The 16408-nt window shown below is 33.5% G+C and overlaps 1 protein-coding gene and 1 non-coding gene across 2 annotated transcripts; both read right to left on the reverse strand.

Moving 5' to 3' along the window:
• Window positions 1-6729: 6729 nt before the first annotated feature.
• Trnat-cgu (transfer RNA threonine (anticodon CGU)) lies at window positions 6730-6802 on the reverse strand. The gene has a single exon. It is a non-coding gene; the product is annotated as a tRNA-Thr (tRNA).
• A 2658-nt stretch (window positions 6803-9460) lies between these two features.
• On the reverse strand, window positions 9461-15927 carry LOC134262432 (neurogenic locus notch homolog protein 1-like). The gene is made up of 8 exons (XM_062744829.1): window positions 15803-15927; window positions 15066-15232; window positions 14563-14692; window positions 14301-14461; window positions 13687-14051; window positions 10500-13382; window positions 10188-10350; window positions 9461-9966 (listed from the first exon to the last, which is right to left on the reverse strand). The coding sequence occupies exons 1-8, from the start codon at window positions 15851-15853 to the stop codon at window positions 9867-9869; spliced, it is 4020 nt and encodes a 1339-aa protein (XP_062600813.1). The 5' UTR covers window positions 15854-15927; the 3' UTR covers window positions 9461-9866.
• Between the last annotated feature and the right edge of the window lie 481 nt (window positions 15928-16408).

The raw sequence follows: 16408 nt of genomic DNA on the forward strand, positions 1-16408 counted from the left end.
AACTAGCTCATTGTTAACCATCCAAGTTTCTAAAACAGTGGTTTAGAAGAAGAATCTGGACTTGCGTGAATAATCCTTGCTGCCCTTTTCTGTAATTTAAATAGTCTGTCCATGTCCTCTTGGGGGCATACCCCAAATAGTCAAACAATAGTTAATAGATGGTAAAATATAACATTGTAATATAGTTTTCGGAATGTAAATTTCGCCGAGCAAAAGGTCAAGCGCTAAGGAGGCCTAACATGCATATAAATCTTGTGCTTGTCTTTGTGTCTGGGGACAATTGAAATTCACATGCGGGGGTGAAAGATTAGACAACATTTGCAATCAAATGTATAATATATCAACACGTGAAATGACCAATTAATGGATATCTACTTTTCTATTTTTGATGAAATTTTTTACAATCAAATGTAAATTAAGGAATCTATTCTATTGGATATGCCAGGGACATCACCGACAGTTACGTTGGAAACATTGGATAATTTATGCCCATTATGCAAATTATCCTACGAAACTTTAAATGGCTATTATCCTTTGTTTTTTGACGAAATTCTTTGAAATTTAAAATATAGTCATGCATTAGGATAACCTACAATATGGTATAGAAAAATATTCATGAAATCACACGTATGCACGTGTGCTGCAATCTGATTGGCTGAAACTTGAAATGGCTATAACTCTCTTGTTTTTCAACCAAACCGGATGGGATTTAGAACGATTGTAAAGGACTCCTACGAAGGTATATATGTGCCCGAGTATAATTAAACAAACTAGACAGTGATTCAGTAAATGCTGTGTTAAGTATTCTAATTTGAAGAAAAAATACAGAATTACAATTTTTAATTGTTTTAGCTGTAAATAATTAAACAGGTTTAAGTGTCCACTGCAACACTCAGCAAACATATCAATATTTCTGTTTACATGTAATGGAAGGTCATTTATGTAAATAAAAATAAAAGTGAAAATTGACCCTTGTGGCACTCCTGCTGTGACGGGTAGAATATTGGAGACACATGATCCAAATTTAACACAACGTATGATTTGATTCCAAATTTGTCTTAATAGAAGAATATTGTTTCCTTCATACTAGTTTATATTCCTTTCAGATATCATTGAAACCAATACACTTGTAGTTTACATGATTTTCAAATTTTATTGAAATCAAAATCTTTGCATGGAACTTGCTATGTAGTTAATAAATTTTACATATATATTTAGACGACTGGGCGCAATGCCAGCTGATTTATTGATATTTAGAGAATTTAACGTTATAAACTTCACTTTCCTCAAGCGACAATGTTTCTTCATCAAGCTTAGACCTAACAAAATTACATAATATATTAGGATCATAATTGTTTTGGCATATTAGAGACATCCGTAAAGTGGTTATTAAAAGTATTTGCAATATCCTGTAAATTGTAAGTCTCTTTGCCTTTGGTCGTAAAATGGACCAGACTCAAGTAAGCTACAAAATGTCTTAACTCACAAGAGAAGTTTCCACATGGACCATTTCTTGTGCATTTCTCGTTTTGTTTTCCTCCTATTAAATAATTCGACAGTAACCATTGATCGTTGTTAAATTCTATTTGTTTTAAGTCAGATTTCCAAACTTTTTAGCCTCGTTTTCCAGGTGTGGTTTGTCGTTGTATATAGTGAAAACAAATCTCTGATTGGTCCAATTTGGTAAAGACATCGAAAAGGCTACAATAGATGGAATTCCAGATTAAAAAAAATAATACTGATAAGCATTATACCTATGTATATATTACATTATCCTACGATCGTTGAGGCTCGGGTATATATGTGCCCAACAAACTAGACAGTGATTCCTTAAATGCTGTGTTAAGTATTCTAATTTGAAGAAAAAATACAGAATTACAATTTTAGCTAAATAATTATACAGGTTTAAGTGTCCCCTGCAACACTGTTCGAGAAAATGAAATATTGATGAGTAGACGTTTTGATTCCTCTTATAGTTGTTTCCTTTATACTTGTAGTTTATATTCCTTTCAGATATCATTGAAACCAATACACTTGTAGTTTACCTGTTTTTCAAATTTTACTGAAATCAAAATATCAACGAAATTGTGTATAAATGAACGTCTTTCGGTGAAAATTTGCCCATACATTAAGAATTCATAAAAGCAAAAAATATTTTACAAATATTAAATATTTTCTGTACAATGGTATATAAATGCGTCATCGCAAATTTCGAAATCAGATATTGAAAATATGTAACACAATTTTCTTTGTGGACCCATAATAAGGAAAATAATTCTTTTTATGTGTATAATTTTTCAGCTTTAATTCAAATAAATGTTGTGCAATTTTGTTAAAATTTGGATCAGGAATACGGAGATCATAAAAAAGATTAAGCGCGGTAGATAAATCCGAAAAAATGGATTTTGAGTCAAAACACATCTGTTAGCGCAAGGAATCAAACGAGAAAAAAATTAATGTGTTAGGGTTTGTTATTTATTGGTATACATTTTTTTTTACAATTAATTGTAAAATCAAAATACGACCATCAGTTATTAACGGTATTAATATCGTTACGGTATTAATAACGCGTTGCATAAATCGGCACTGCATGATTTTAAATTTTATGATTAAAACAATTTGAACTGTTATATGTAATAACAAAGAAGGAAAAGGATTTGCTTTCCGATCGTTTTACATGCGAAACCACATACGTGTAAGGTCGATAGACATATGCATGTTTATTATTTCACCGAAACTTTCCTTATTATCATAGGAATTAGAAATTTTGCATAAGTGTTTTATTCGTTCTTTATAAAATGTTGATAAATTTTCCTGAAATTATCTCCGTCCTTTATGGAGTAAATGTAATTGTCTCAATAATTTCCGAACAGCCCTAGTATATACCTAGCAAATTAATTTAAGTCTCTTTGCCTTTGGTCGTAAAATGGACCAGACTCAAGTAAGCTACAAAATGTCACAATGAGTAACCATTGAACATTCCCTAGCCTCGTTCCAGGTGTGGTTTGCGTTGTATATAGTGAAAACAAATCTCTGATTGGTCCAATTTGGTAAAGACATCGAAAAGGCTACAATAGACGGTATTCCAGATTAATAATAATAATAATAAAATAATAAGCATTATACGTATGTATATATTACATGAGAACTTTGCAACAAACTTTACTTTTCTAAAGGCAATACACAAAATGAAAGTGGACGTCATTCAAGTACCAACAAATTCTCAAAATCTGAAACCCCTTACCCCAACCCCCGCAAATTTAGTGTATGACAATTTTGGCTTTTCTGGTGGACCCCAAAATTTTAATAAAAGGAATCAAACTTTCCGAATTTAGGAAACCCAAAACATTTTATTTTCTAACACATTCAAAAGAACTCAGTGGTTTTTTTTTTTTTTTTTGGGTAAAAATACAAGGACTACAATGATTGAACATGTTGTTGTTGGTAAGATATTTTTCACGTAAACTCGGATTACCAAAATTCTGCCTGACGAAGATTTTAATAAAAGTAACTTTTCTAACATTTTTCTATTCAAAAGAGCTCTTTTGGGTAAAAGTATCGAATGGGAGGTAAAGACAACACTAAAATCAACAATATTTTCTATGTGGTATATGTACGCTTTTTCTGGTCAATGGAATTATTTGAGATGAATGCAAATGAGAATTTAAAAAAGGCAATAATGAATTAACAAATTTTCAGCAGAAAAAAATCTCATCTGTTATATAACTATTATATATAAATGTTACATTAACCTGAAAATCTTGTAAAATATGTTTTAAATGTAAAAAAAAAAAAATAATTAAGATTGCTATTAAAATTGTACTTACATATAGTTATCGTAATGCATGACAAACAGTATAAAATTCTCCGCATCTGAATAGAGAACAAAGAAAAATTATACACAGAATATTGAAAATAAATGATTTAAAGTTAACAAAAATGCAAATATATTCATAGAAAATCAAGAGTCTGCATAGCCGTGACCTTTTAACTCTATTTTGTTTGTTTTTATGGACAATACCCCCATTTCCATTAAAAACTGTCGGAATGATTCATATTGCTCAGAAATCAATGCACAGACCTAGGTCCACGTGAAGTCTAATTTGAGTTGGCATTAGCTTCAAATTTCAATATCTCTAATTGCCCTTCTTTACATGCCAGTATGCACTGCATGAATTAAAAATTGATTTGTTAGTTGTTGTAGTGATTTATAAGTGGTTTGAAAATTAATCATTGATACTTTGAATTAATCTTTAGCATAAAATGTTTTTTTTTTTTTTTGTGAAATATCAATTGTTGTTAGTCATCATTACCACAAAGATTTCACCAAAAAAATTGAAAAGGATACATGAAGGAATGACGTTAATCTAATTTTATAAAAGGGAGAAAAGAAGTTTAAGACGGAAAAGTAAGAAAAGACTTTCTTATCCATAGGAACGTCCATCTCTCTCTCTCTCTCTCTCTCTCTCTCTCTCTCTCTCTCTCTCTCTCTCTCTCTCTCTCTCTGCAAAAGTTAGATTAGCCATACAAGGAAAAGGCTGGATTCTCTTCAGGATTTCTTAATAAATATCTCAGCATGAGAATTCTACATTTTCATTAATACCATACTTCTCCCATTGATTGATGCTTGAAAAAAATATAGCTGGTTTATAAATGGTTGATCAACGCTAAATATCGCTAGAATTAGCACAGCCGCAGGGAGGAAATTGAAACCTATTTGAATCGAACTTCAATACAGATAAAACGTGGAAGAATTAATGTGAATTAAAGAATTCCGATAAAAACATGTTCCATGACGGTTGATTAACCTTTTTAATATAAACTTACGTTTGTGTACAAATATAGGTATTGTCATGCGAATTTGCACGGGTGAATAAATCGCGTATTTAGACACTGTATCGATTATATTTATGAAAATTTAATAAGCTAAATAAGCAACAACATCGTTTTGCAGTAATTAATAGTTTTTTTTCTTTGAAGATAGCATCACAAATAAGGTCTCAAGAGGAAGACTGGCTAATTTAATTTAAAATACACTTACATGTTTTTTTTTCTAAAGTTTTTGTCAAGTTTTTGTAAATAAGAGCTTAAAGTTTTACATGCAACCATGCAACAAACGTTATCCAATACCGGACTACAGCTACTAAAATTTCTATTATATTTCTATGTACTTTTTTTATACAGTAAAACTTGTCTAATCCGGATTATGTATAATCCAAAATCTTGTTTTATTCGATTTTAAATTTAAATCTTTTTGTAAATTCATTTGTTTTAAATGTTGGCTTTAATCTGAAATGTTGTCTCCTTGGAACCAATTGTCTGTGGGTTAGACAAGTTTTACTGTAATTATTTACGTGTTTCCGTTTATTTATAAATTTACATCCGTATATATGAAGAATCCTTTGCCTGTGACATTCCATTCTATTCATTTCGCGATTCTAACGACACAAATTCAGCTAAACTTTAAAATTACCAGTCTATTTGAAGGTTTTGAACATATTTTATGCGTTATAATTAACATTACTCAAAAAGGATTAAACAAATTTTCAAATAACTAAGAATCTCTTGTATATAAAACAGGAATAGAAAATACTACATGTGATTCAAAGAAACTTAGGTGAGGGGGCTCTTTTATTATCAAGAAACTATAGAATGTACAGCGTATAGTATTGTATTGTTATGAAATAAAACACAGTTTAAGATTAATTACAATAAATATGCATGTATTTTTAAAATGTACTAGATCATTGTATTCAACTAGTACTTAATTCCAAAACATAAAAACTTCAATGTACAAATTAATTTCATACAAAGTTACAAACGTTTTTTCCCCAAATATTTTGTAAAAAGATGGGGTTCTTTTTTTTTTTTTTTTACAAAATTATAAAGATCATTAAATCTTTTTTTAATTAGTAATTTAAGAGATAATTTAAAAAACACTTGCCTTAAATTTGTTTTTGCTGAAAAGAGAGTTATCCACCGTTCTTGTAGGTCATCATTGAATGGAATTGCAGTACCAATATTACACATGAAAAAATTTAGATGGTATTGTATGTTGTATGTTTTTAACAGAGTTTTCTGTTAATCGTGGATCCAAAATAAATCGAACACGTCAGTCAAATTGACAGCCATTGACCAGAGACGTAGCACGTGTTCTTTCCAATCAACGCATGTTGATTAGCCCTTCCATGAAAATCTGACGATCATAAACAAGTCATTGTTAATTGTCATTAGTTCACTACAATGTTTAATTCCACATTAATAGAATGCGCACAGAGCGAGACGGGCAATCCTTAGTAGGCTACAATATGCGAGTTAGCCTGCATAGGGCTTAAGCTTCTATCGTGTTTATTAAAAAACCGCGAGTAGAACAATAGCCTAAAAGATAATCTATTTGAGAAAAAAAAAAATCTTCATTCAATCATTAAATGTTTAATGTACAAGCTAATGCATTCACAGAGATTTAAAATCTTTAGTAGAAAGAAATAAATGTCAACAGCTACATGTAGATTTATTTTTTTTTCCTTCTAAAATCTGATCGCACTTATGGGTTTGATAAAATAAATGTCCACGGGCCACTTTGCTAAACTGAGTTACATTAATTAGACATACAGTAAACAGTGGGCCATCAACGCTGAGTGAGATTTTCAAGCCTTGAAGTCCGTTCTATTCATCACAAACCACACCATGATGGAATTACCTAGGGCTCGCATGATTAAAAAAAAAATATGCCCTCAGTGAGATTCGAACTCACGACCCCTGGTTTACGAGACCAATGCTCTAACCACTGAGCCATGAGGGCCTTTCAGACAAAGAGATACCTCTTATATATTCGTCATAATGCGTATTTCATCCATATACATATTATGACGTCACTTATGACGAAGACAACTGGTAAGATGACGGGATCTTATTTTATTGCAGAGAGCTAGGCAAACTTTTTTTTTTTTAACATGAAATCATTTTTATAAACAAAAATCATGGATGGTTATTTAAGTCGTTTTATACTCACAATTATACATTCGACTGTTACAAAAAGCCTTGGCAGAAGGTCCACAAGTTTAAAAATTGATGCAAAGCTTCAAATGAAGTTATCACAAAAAGAAGAAAAGAATAAATTCCACAAAAAGTCCAAAGAAATATCCAAGTAGAAAAAAAGTATACGATTCATTTTTAGAGCAAACTTAATTCATTTATCAATAGTTATTAGTCCAAATACATGTAATCATAAATTAATGGAACTAAAAATTGGATTTAGATAATGAATATTCATCAATCTATTTGATTCATACTCTATTAAAGTTTAAACCATATAATAGATATCTCTGCTCTAACAAAACCTGAAATTAGTTTTGTGCAAAGAAACAAACTTAACGATCGAGCTAATACCCCAGACCTTTGTCACGTGATTATCTGTATGATCATTTATAACTACTCTTCAAAAAATAGAAAGAAAGAAAAAAACAAACACATACTGATAGTAGGAACAATACCATGAAAAATGGAAGATTGTGTTGTTATACATTTTTTTAGATGGATATGATGCATTTAAGTAAAATGCATTATTTTTTAATGCAATGGTTAACATTTCAGCTATTCTACAAAGTATAAATCTCACAGAAAAAATGCCTAATTTTGCAAACTGCCCCCAAAATTTTTTATTTCCATTTTCATTTCTTGGTTTCTGATGCAATTCCTTCAGGCATAAAGGGGCTATCAAAGGCAGGGTTTCTCGATATTTTTAATGTGGTTTTAACTGAAAATTGACGCTATCTAGTATGCTGCATCAGAATGTTGCATAACACAAAAAGGAAAATGGGCGACTGGTAGCAGGTGTAGCACAATCTACCATTACAAGAGCTTTTAATGTTTCGTTCAGCACCATATCTATAACTTATAAAACATATACCATTAACATGGAACACCCAAAAAATACAGCAGACCACGTGTGACATCAGCAGCACAGGCTCACTTCAGAGAATTACGTAAATTTTATGAATGTTTCACCATGACGTCATCTACAGCATAGGCTTCCCCTGAACTGCACAGTACATCTAACAAGACCGTTTGCAGTTGACTACAGAATGTCAAAATTTTCCCAAGAGGGTTATTCATGCCATTTTTCTGACACCACAACACCAAATATAGACTTCAAAGACCTCAGATCAACAGATATGGCCACAACAACACCGCTGAACATTTTGGTTACTAGTCCAGAGTGTTTATCGGAAAGCTTGTGTAAGGTTAAGAGTGCTAAGGCTTTGTAATGAACGTTAGACAGAAAACTGCTTCCAGGACTTTGAAAGATGTGGTGGTAGAGTAATGATATGGAAAACGGTATTACTGAAGTAGATAAAAGTGAGACTGATTTGGTTCATATTCAAAGGATTTTGAAGGAAAAAGGTACTCTAACGATGTTCTACCTTCACATGCAATTTCAATTTTGCAGCATCCTGGAGCCGTATTTCAATCTGACAATACATATGTACACAGCCACATACGGCTCGTTTAAGAATCTTATTCTTGCAAAGCAACAGCAACCTGTTTCTACCATAGTCATCTAAATTACCAGATTTAAACCCATTTGAGCGGCATTGGGCAAAATGGATTATCATGAGTTACCAAAGACAGTCGTATCCCCAGACACTGCAACAGCTGACCAGAGCTCTACATTGGGAGTTGTAGTATATTCCTATATAGCTTTTATTAGACATATTGCTTCCTCTAGATGCCGTTTTTGGCTATCATTTGTGTCTGTGGGGGCATACAAGATATTGATCTTTAATGACCTTGAACTGTCTATTATGATTATAAAATTTTTGAGTAAATTGTAATTATGACATTCAGATAGTATACCCCTATTGATAATCGCATTTCAATCTGTATTATGAATGCATCATCTTACTAAATAATCTTTATATTCAATGCATCACCAGTTTTATTGCCCTATTGGTTTTTCTTGCAATTCAAAAGAGTTAACTTTATGAAATGTGTTATTTTTGGAAGAAAATAGACATAAGCATTAGATAAATCAAAGAACTGCCAATTGTATATTCTGTCAAAATTTTAAAAATTAAAATTGAAGCATAATATCCATAAATCTATGAAAATTTAACTTCGAACACTGTCATAAAAGTTTTTTTTATTCTAATGTACATGGATCTCTTTTGTAACACTGAATTTCTTTTGCTTGCTACAATATTTTCAGAGTTGTATATAAAGAAGTTAATTTCGACTCCGATGTGGTTTTCAAAAACGCAAAAACCATTGCACAAAAATCAATGTAATTTAAAGGTTTATTAAGAAAGTGAAGAAACTGAACAAATGAAAGAATTTTCTGTGAATAAACTATTACATAAAAAGATAAAGAAAATGTATATAAAAATATTAAATCAAAACAAATGTACAAATCATGTTATTTTCAAAGATAAATATTTTTTACTTTAAAAAAAAAAGACGATCTGTGATTAACCAATAAAAAAATCGAATTAAATATATAATTGTAAAATATGATTATAAAGAAAATCCTTTAAGTAAATGATGAAACATGTAATTTATATCTAACATTTGAAAACTATAAAGTGTTCTTTCCTACATGCATATTATTTACATTTCCAAATATATACAAGGTCCACATGCAATCTCCAGATAAGTCGTTTCCTTTTTATTTATAATACAAATACATGCATTCATGGATGCATATTTATATGTGCTGTCGCATGATGCGACCGGATTATACATGTACTATCGCTCCCCGCTGATGTTCCGATACAAGTACAGTAACTCTTTAATTTCCATGTTCATGTAAGAGGACAGTTAAATGACACAAAATTGTTCAAAGTATAGAAACGAATTCTGCACATGTTCTACACCAAGCCTAATCCTGATAAAGCTAACATAAGATTTTCTTGTGAAATAGTCTTCCCTCTGCATAGGGCTCTCATTTCCACGACGGATTGGTTAAGCCTACAATAAAGAATCAAAGAACATCTATAGCCTTCTTATTTTCAACATTTCCAATGGTATGGTTCCAAAAATATTGGATTTTTATTTTTTAAAAAGGGGAAAAAAAGACAACTTACTTGTAACTCTGCATAAAACTAGAAGCAGTACATCTTAAAATATTTATTTGAAAGGTTGGACATGAATGTTTTATTATATATATTTAAAGGAGGAAAGCATCTCACGTTAAATGTTGTTCAATCCCCATGATTGATATATCAACTTCCGCTTCCTGTGGACAGAGGCCATGGTTCACAAGTTCCTGCTTCAAATCAGCCACAAACTCCTTATAATTACTTTCAACCAATAATTTCCTTATTTTGCCCTTGTATGCACCACCTCTATTGCCTAGAAGTATTGTAAACCGCACATCATAAAATTGTTAAAAGGTAATTAGAAAAGACATGTTTTACTAATCAATATTACGTGTAAATACGTATATGCAGTAAATCATGTAATTTTTAAAAAATACATAAATAATGAAAAACGTGACCTACCAATCAATGATCTGGGAAGACCGTTGGGGGGTTCGCAATGGTATGATCCTGGAACATTGACGCATGTAAAAATTTGCGGACAATTGTTCTGACCTTGACACTCATCCACATCTTCTGTGCAGTTATTCCCCGTGTATCCTTGTGCACATAAGCAATAGAATGATCCACTGTATCTATAACATTTACCTCCGTTAAAACATTTTTGAGGATAACAAGGATCAGCCTCTGTGCAATTATATCCCATCCAGCCATCCGTACAATTGCACGTGAACGTTTGATTGTTATTTGCACATCCTCCATTATTTGCGCACGGTTTCTGAAGACAGAAATCTTCCAGATCGCAATCTGTGCCATACCAACCAGAATGACATTTACATTCGTAAGTATTGTTAGAAATTGAGCAGTTGCCGTGAATGCATGGATCGGGAGCACAATAATCTGTCTGATTACAATCTGGACCAGTAAATCCAAACGAACACGAACAAGTGTAATTCTGGGATCCTGCATTGTCCAGCGAACACGATCCGTTGTTCAGACATGGGCTTGATGTACAGTAATCGAACTTATCACAAAGTTTGCCGCTAAAGGTTGATGGACAAGTACAATTAAAACCATTGGGTCCGTTGACGCAGGTCCCGTTATTTTGACAAGTTACATTGCGACAGTAATCCTTTTGTTTACAGTCACTTCCAATGAAACCGGAAGAGCAGTTACAGCTGTAAGTTCCGTTGACTGCTCTACATGTTCCATTGTTTCCACAAGGTGACGACTTACACGGATCATGACAACGGAAACCGTCATCTTCATTGGTACAACGGAACCCATTTCTACACGGATTAGGCGGTGCACAGTTGTCTTTTTTATCACATTTTTCTCCTGCAAATCCTGGCGAACAACTGCATGATATACTAGACGTATTTGTATTTATCGAGCAGTTTCCATGCTTACATGGCGAAGGTTTGCATGATAAGCATTCAAAACCTCCTAGTTTGTTTATGCATGTTTCTCCTGTTTTGCAGCCACTGGTGCCATTGGCGCATTCATCAATGTCATCCTCGCATGCAAGACCTGTCCACGTTGGTAAACATTTACACGTAAACTCATTGCCATGTTGTTTACAAGTTCCATTGTTTCTACAAGGATGGTATTTGCAGAAGTTTTCGTACTCACACATTTTTCCAACGTTGTATCTACTATCACAGTCACACCAGAAATCATTTATCCGGTCCTGGCATGTGCCGTTATGTTGACAAGGATTGGACGCACATTCATCAATGTTTGTTTCACAATGATCTCCAGAAAACCCAGCGGTGCAGTTACAGTGGTAACTACCTATTGAATTCTCGCAAATCCCATTATTGGAACAATTTTCATTTTTACATTCGTTGATATCAAGTGTGCAGTTGACACCTTCCCACCCTGGTAAACAGGAACATGAATAAGCTCCAATTAAATCCGAACAGTTTCCATGCTGACAAGGGTTGCTACTGCATTCATTCGTTTCATTCTCGCAAAACCGACCCTCAAATCCGAGAGAACAATTGCAAACAAAGTCATCTAGAAGATCCACACAGGTGGCGTTGTTTTGGCACGTGACATTTTGACAATCATTGATGTCTATACTGCAGTTTTCACCGGTATAACCTTTGGCGCAATGACATTCGAATGTACCATTCTTATTGATGCATGTTGAGTTGTATTGGCAAGGATCATTCATACATTCATCAATGTCTTGGTCGCACGCAGACGATGTCCATCCAGGTTCACAAGTACAAACGTAACTGCCTGGAGTATTCAAACAGTTACCGTGCACACAGGGACTGGATAAACATTCATTTGTATCGTTGTTACAGTCAAACCCGCTCCACCCTTCTGTACACTGGCATGTCAATTCAGTTTTATTGTTGAAGCAAGTGGCATTATTTTTACAAGGGCTGTATTTACAATAGTCCTGATATTGGCATTTGTCGCCTATGTGACCAGGGGAACAGTCACACTTAAAACCACCGATTACATTATTACAGGTTCCGCCATGCATACAAGGATTGCTAGTGCATTCGTCAAAATCGGTCTCGCAGTTTTTACCGAAAAATCCACTTGCACATGAGCAGTTGTAATATCCAACTTCATTGATACATGTCGCATTATTCTGACAAGTGTTCATTTTACATTCGTCAATATCGACGTCACATAGTGTTCCATTCCATCCTGGAGGACAATGACAAGAAAAACTGTTTATGCCATTCAAACAAGTGGCATTATTTTTACAAGGTGAACTGGCACATTCGTTTATTTCTATCGCACACAAAGGTCCGGAAAATCCTGGTTGACAAAGGCAAGTAAAACTATTAAAACCGTCCTTACAGGTTCCGTTATTTCGGCACACAACACGTGCACAATCGTCAACGTCGGTTTCACAGTTATTTCCGGTTATTCCCACAGGGCATGTGCAGTTATAGTAACCATCCAGATCATGACACGTTCCATTATTTTTGCAAGGGTTAGAGTTACATTCATTTAATTCTTTGTCGCACAAATTACCTGTCCATCCATTCTCGCAAATGCAACTGAAGTTACCGGGCGTGTTCGAACAGTTTCCTCGAATGCATTGATTTTGTTTGCATTCATCTATATCTGTATCACATCTTTGACCTTCCCAGCCAGAAGAGCATATGCACAGATATCCGCCTGGACGATTATCGCATTGATCGTTGTGAACACACATCGATGTATCGTTGCATTCGTTGATATCGATAGAGCACCTTGGACCGGACCACCCAGACTCGCAGTAGCATTTATATCCCATGGGACTGTATTTATCTGGTTTTGAAAGGCCGTGTTCACAAAGTTTTTGGACTGTTGAGCAATTTATCCCAGTCCAACCTATAAAAGTGATCTTTTAAATTGTACTGATTTTAAAAAAATGAGACCTTTGCAGGCAAAAAGCATCATATTACATACAACAATTTGTGTTATCCAAGTGTCTTAGTTGCAGATCTGTAGCTCGCTAGTCTAAACAAAATTGGATTGCCCGACCAGAGTCGTCCAACCCTTTTTGTTTGTCTTCAGCTCAGCGAGCTACAGATCGGCAACTATAAAATATGTGAGTTGTAACGTCTTGGTCAATCAGGTTGTGAGAAAAACCATCAAATTAAATTTCAGTCCTTAAAATATATAGTATTACTACCTGGATGACAAATCAGTGTGCCGTTTGCTTCACAATGTCCTGTTCCATTTGCTGGTGTCAAACAGAAAACGTCACATTTCTCTCCAAAATAATTTGGATTGCAGTGAAGCATACCAGTGACGTCACATACCCCATGACGTGGCGGATCGCAAAAAATCGTACAATTATCACCATGATATTTTTCTTTACAAACTTTTGTGCCGTTCTTGTCGCATTGGAAATATGACCCAACAGTAACCTTGCAGTGAATGTTGCAAGATGGTCCGTAGAAATCTGGAGCACACAGGGTATCACCTTTTGCATCACACTGTATGTGACCATCCGGTGAGGGACTACACTTGTACAGACGGTATGAAGTCTCTACCCTGTAGAGATTAGAAGATATAGTAAGAGATGCTATTACAACTTGTACAGGTCAATTAAACTAATTAAAGTTTATTAGCAAGCCTTTCATAAGCAGTTTTGAATTATGTGCATTTTGTTTCCAAAATATTCAGCAAATTGTTTTTTCCTAATAAATATTTGGGTAAACATGAAATTATAATTCTCCGATACATATTGTAAAAATCTTGAAATTACGATTTTTTGGGATATGAAAAAGAAACTATGAATACCTAGCCCCTGTAGGCTTGTAAGGGAGATTACTTATGTATTCCACTGCCGACCCCGAGTTGTCTGCTGGACTGGCGGTGATATGTTGTTCATTATAAAATATAGTTTCAAACGTTGAGCCGATGTCGTAGAACTTAATCTGAATGTTATAGTGATCCTTTGCCTGCAGCAGCATTTAGAAGAAAATAAAAGGCATGAAAGTAAGGAATGAATGTTTTCTTAAGGTTGAAAATAGTTTTTTTTTCCAAAAGATGGTGTACTTACCGACCAGTTTGGTATTTTGAGGATGACAGGGTTTGTCAAATTTCCAACTTGGTCTGTGAATGTCATGTTCTTCGTTTGATTTAAAGGACTACTTATTTGTTCTCCAACACATCTTTTGTTAGTGGTTTCACTGATATAAAGGAAATTCAAATCTTGAAAGTTATAGCAATTTTAAAGAAAAAATCTCTGTAAAACTCATGATCTGAAATTAAACCTCTTTTTAAGAAACCGATGAAAGCAACATAGAATCTAAATGCGAATAAATAATAGGGGGGTAGTGGACAAAAACAAATATGTATACAGGTTTCTTGATTGAGAAAACAAGAGAAGTTCCATAAAAATTTCTGACACTTCATCATTATCAGCAAAATATCTCCTTAAAACAAAGAACTCTTGTTTCCGGGAGATTTAAATAGCCTAAAATGGCCAACCCCAGCTCTCTTAAGGAGACCACCCTTATATATAATTCGGTATCCACCACTCTAAATTTTAAAAATACTCACTACAGACAGATGCGGACAAATGGTGTACACGGAGTGGTACAATTCGGTCCAGGCTGTCGATGACAGCAGATTACTGAATGAGAAATCCCTCTTCCAAGTTCAACGCGGTTATCGGGGTTCTCGTAAGATTTTATGGACACGGCAACATACACCTCGCTAAACACTAGCTGTAATACAAAATACATTGTACATGTACTACATGTATCTTTGAATACTTCTGACTTTTACGTGTTTAAGACTATAAGAGGTTGTCTTATGAAGTTACAAATTAAAATGGTATGCAAAAATTATAATAAAAAGTGAGTAAAACAAATTTTGTCTGCAGGCCCGAAAAGAGATAATTATTATATTATATTTATACATATTATAATTATATTATGCGGTAGTAGAAGTTAATATATTCCAAGAACAGGAGGTTTGAGGAAAATAAAAATATCAATGAATGTGCATGTTCGGGGAAAATCTATTTCAAAAAAATAAAATTAAAAAAATAATCCTTGGTTTGTTTGGATTGAATGACCAAATAAGTGCAGGTTCATTTACTCTAGCTTAGTCGTCAGCATTACATTATGATTATAATACGTGAATAATATGTACATGAATCTAGATAAAATTCCGCCATTTTTATCCGCCCCCCCCCCCCCTTTTTTTTTTTTAAATTTTCCTCTCCTGAAAAATTTATTTTCATTCTTTGGCTTTTGATTTCTTTTTAAAAAAGTACTAAGAATACGACTTACCTGCGGTGTAAAATACAACAACAGTAAGGGTACATATTTTATTGCGTCCATTTTCTTCTAGACCTAATATTCAATTGGTTATGTACTAATATTGGAAAACGGGGTATCTTATCTCTTCCAAATTTGAGAACGACTGGGTAACCCAAGTACATTAAAAAATTCAATCGATTTCTATATTTTATCTTGGTCATTTAAAAGGGTGCAAAGGTGCCTTTACAAGACACAATGCCACGTCGATAAGGTCCAACCTTACTTGTACATGCCACTATAGGGCAGAAATCACCAAGCTTCTTCTTGTCCTAGATATCAAAAGAAAATTCATGTGATTATCTGTTTTTCTTATGTACAGCTCCATAGTACTTCCTGAATATAGTACTGAATACAAATTATAAAATATTTATTTGCAATTTTCTTCTGATTTTTGTATATGGCACAGTCAGTCTCCAACTTTGAGCTTTTCAAGACAGAGAGAAGTTTATTTCACCGTAAAATATCAAAGAAATGCTGAAAACACCATTTCTTTTGTCATTAATGTTACTTCTATACACGCTATATGAAAGAAACAAACATATTTTTTTAGGCCTAAATACAAATTGAAATAAATTT

The sequence above is a fragment of the Saccostrea cucullata genome, unplaced genomic scaffold, assembly GCF_032062105.1.
Source record: "Saccostrea cucullata isolate Sc308-1 unplaced genomic scaffold, CSIRO_AGI_Scuc_v1 ctg2100, whole genome shotgun sequence".
In the NCBI taxonomy this organism is placed as follows: Eukaryota; Metazoa; Mollusca; class Bivalvia; order Ostreida; family Ostreidae; genus Saccostrea; species Saccostrea cuccullata.

Excerpts from the sequence above, each read along its gene's own strand:
- LOC134262432 (XM_062744829.1), bottom strand. The coding sequence starts at position 15,853 with ATGGACGCAATAAAATATGTACCCTTACTGTTGTTGTATTTTACACCG. Across the intron at positions 15,233-15,802 it reads TGTTGTATTTTACACCGCAG|CTAGTGTTTAGCGAGGTGTA; the intron begins GTAAGTCGTATT and ends TTTGTATTACAG. Across the intron at positions 13,383-13,686 it reads CACACTGATTTGTCATCCAG|GTTGGACTGGGATAAATTGC; the intron begins GTAGTAATACTA and ends TCACTTTTATAG.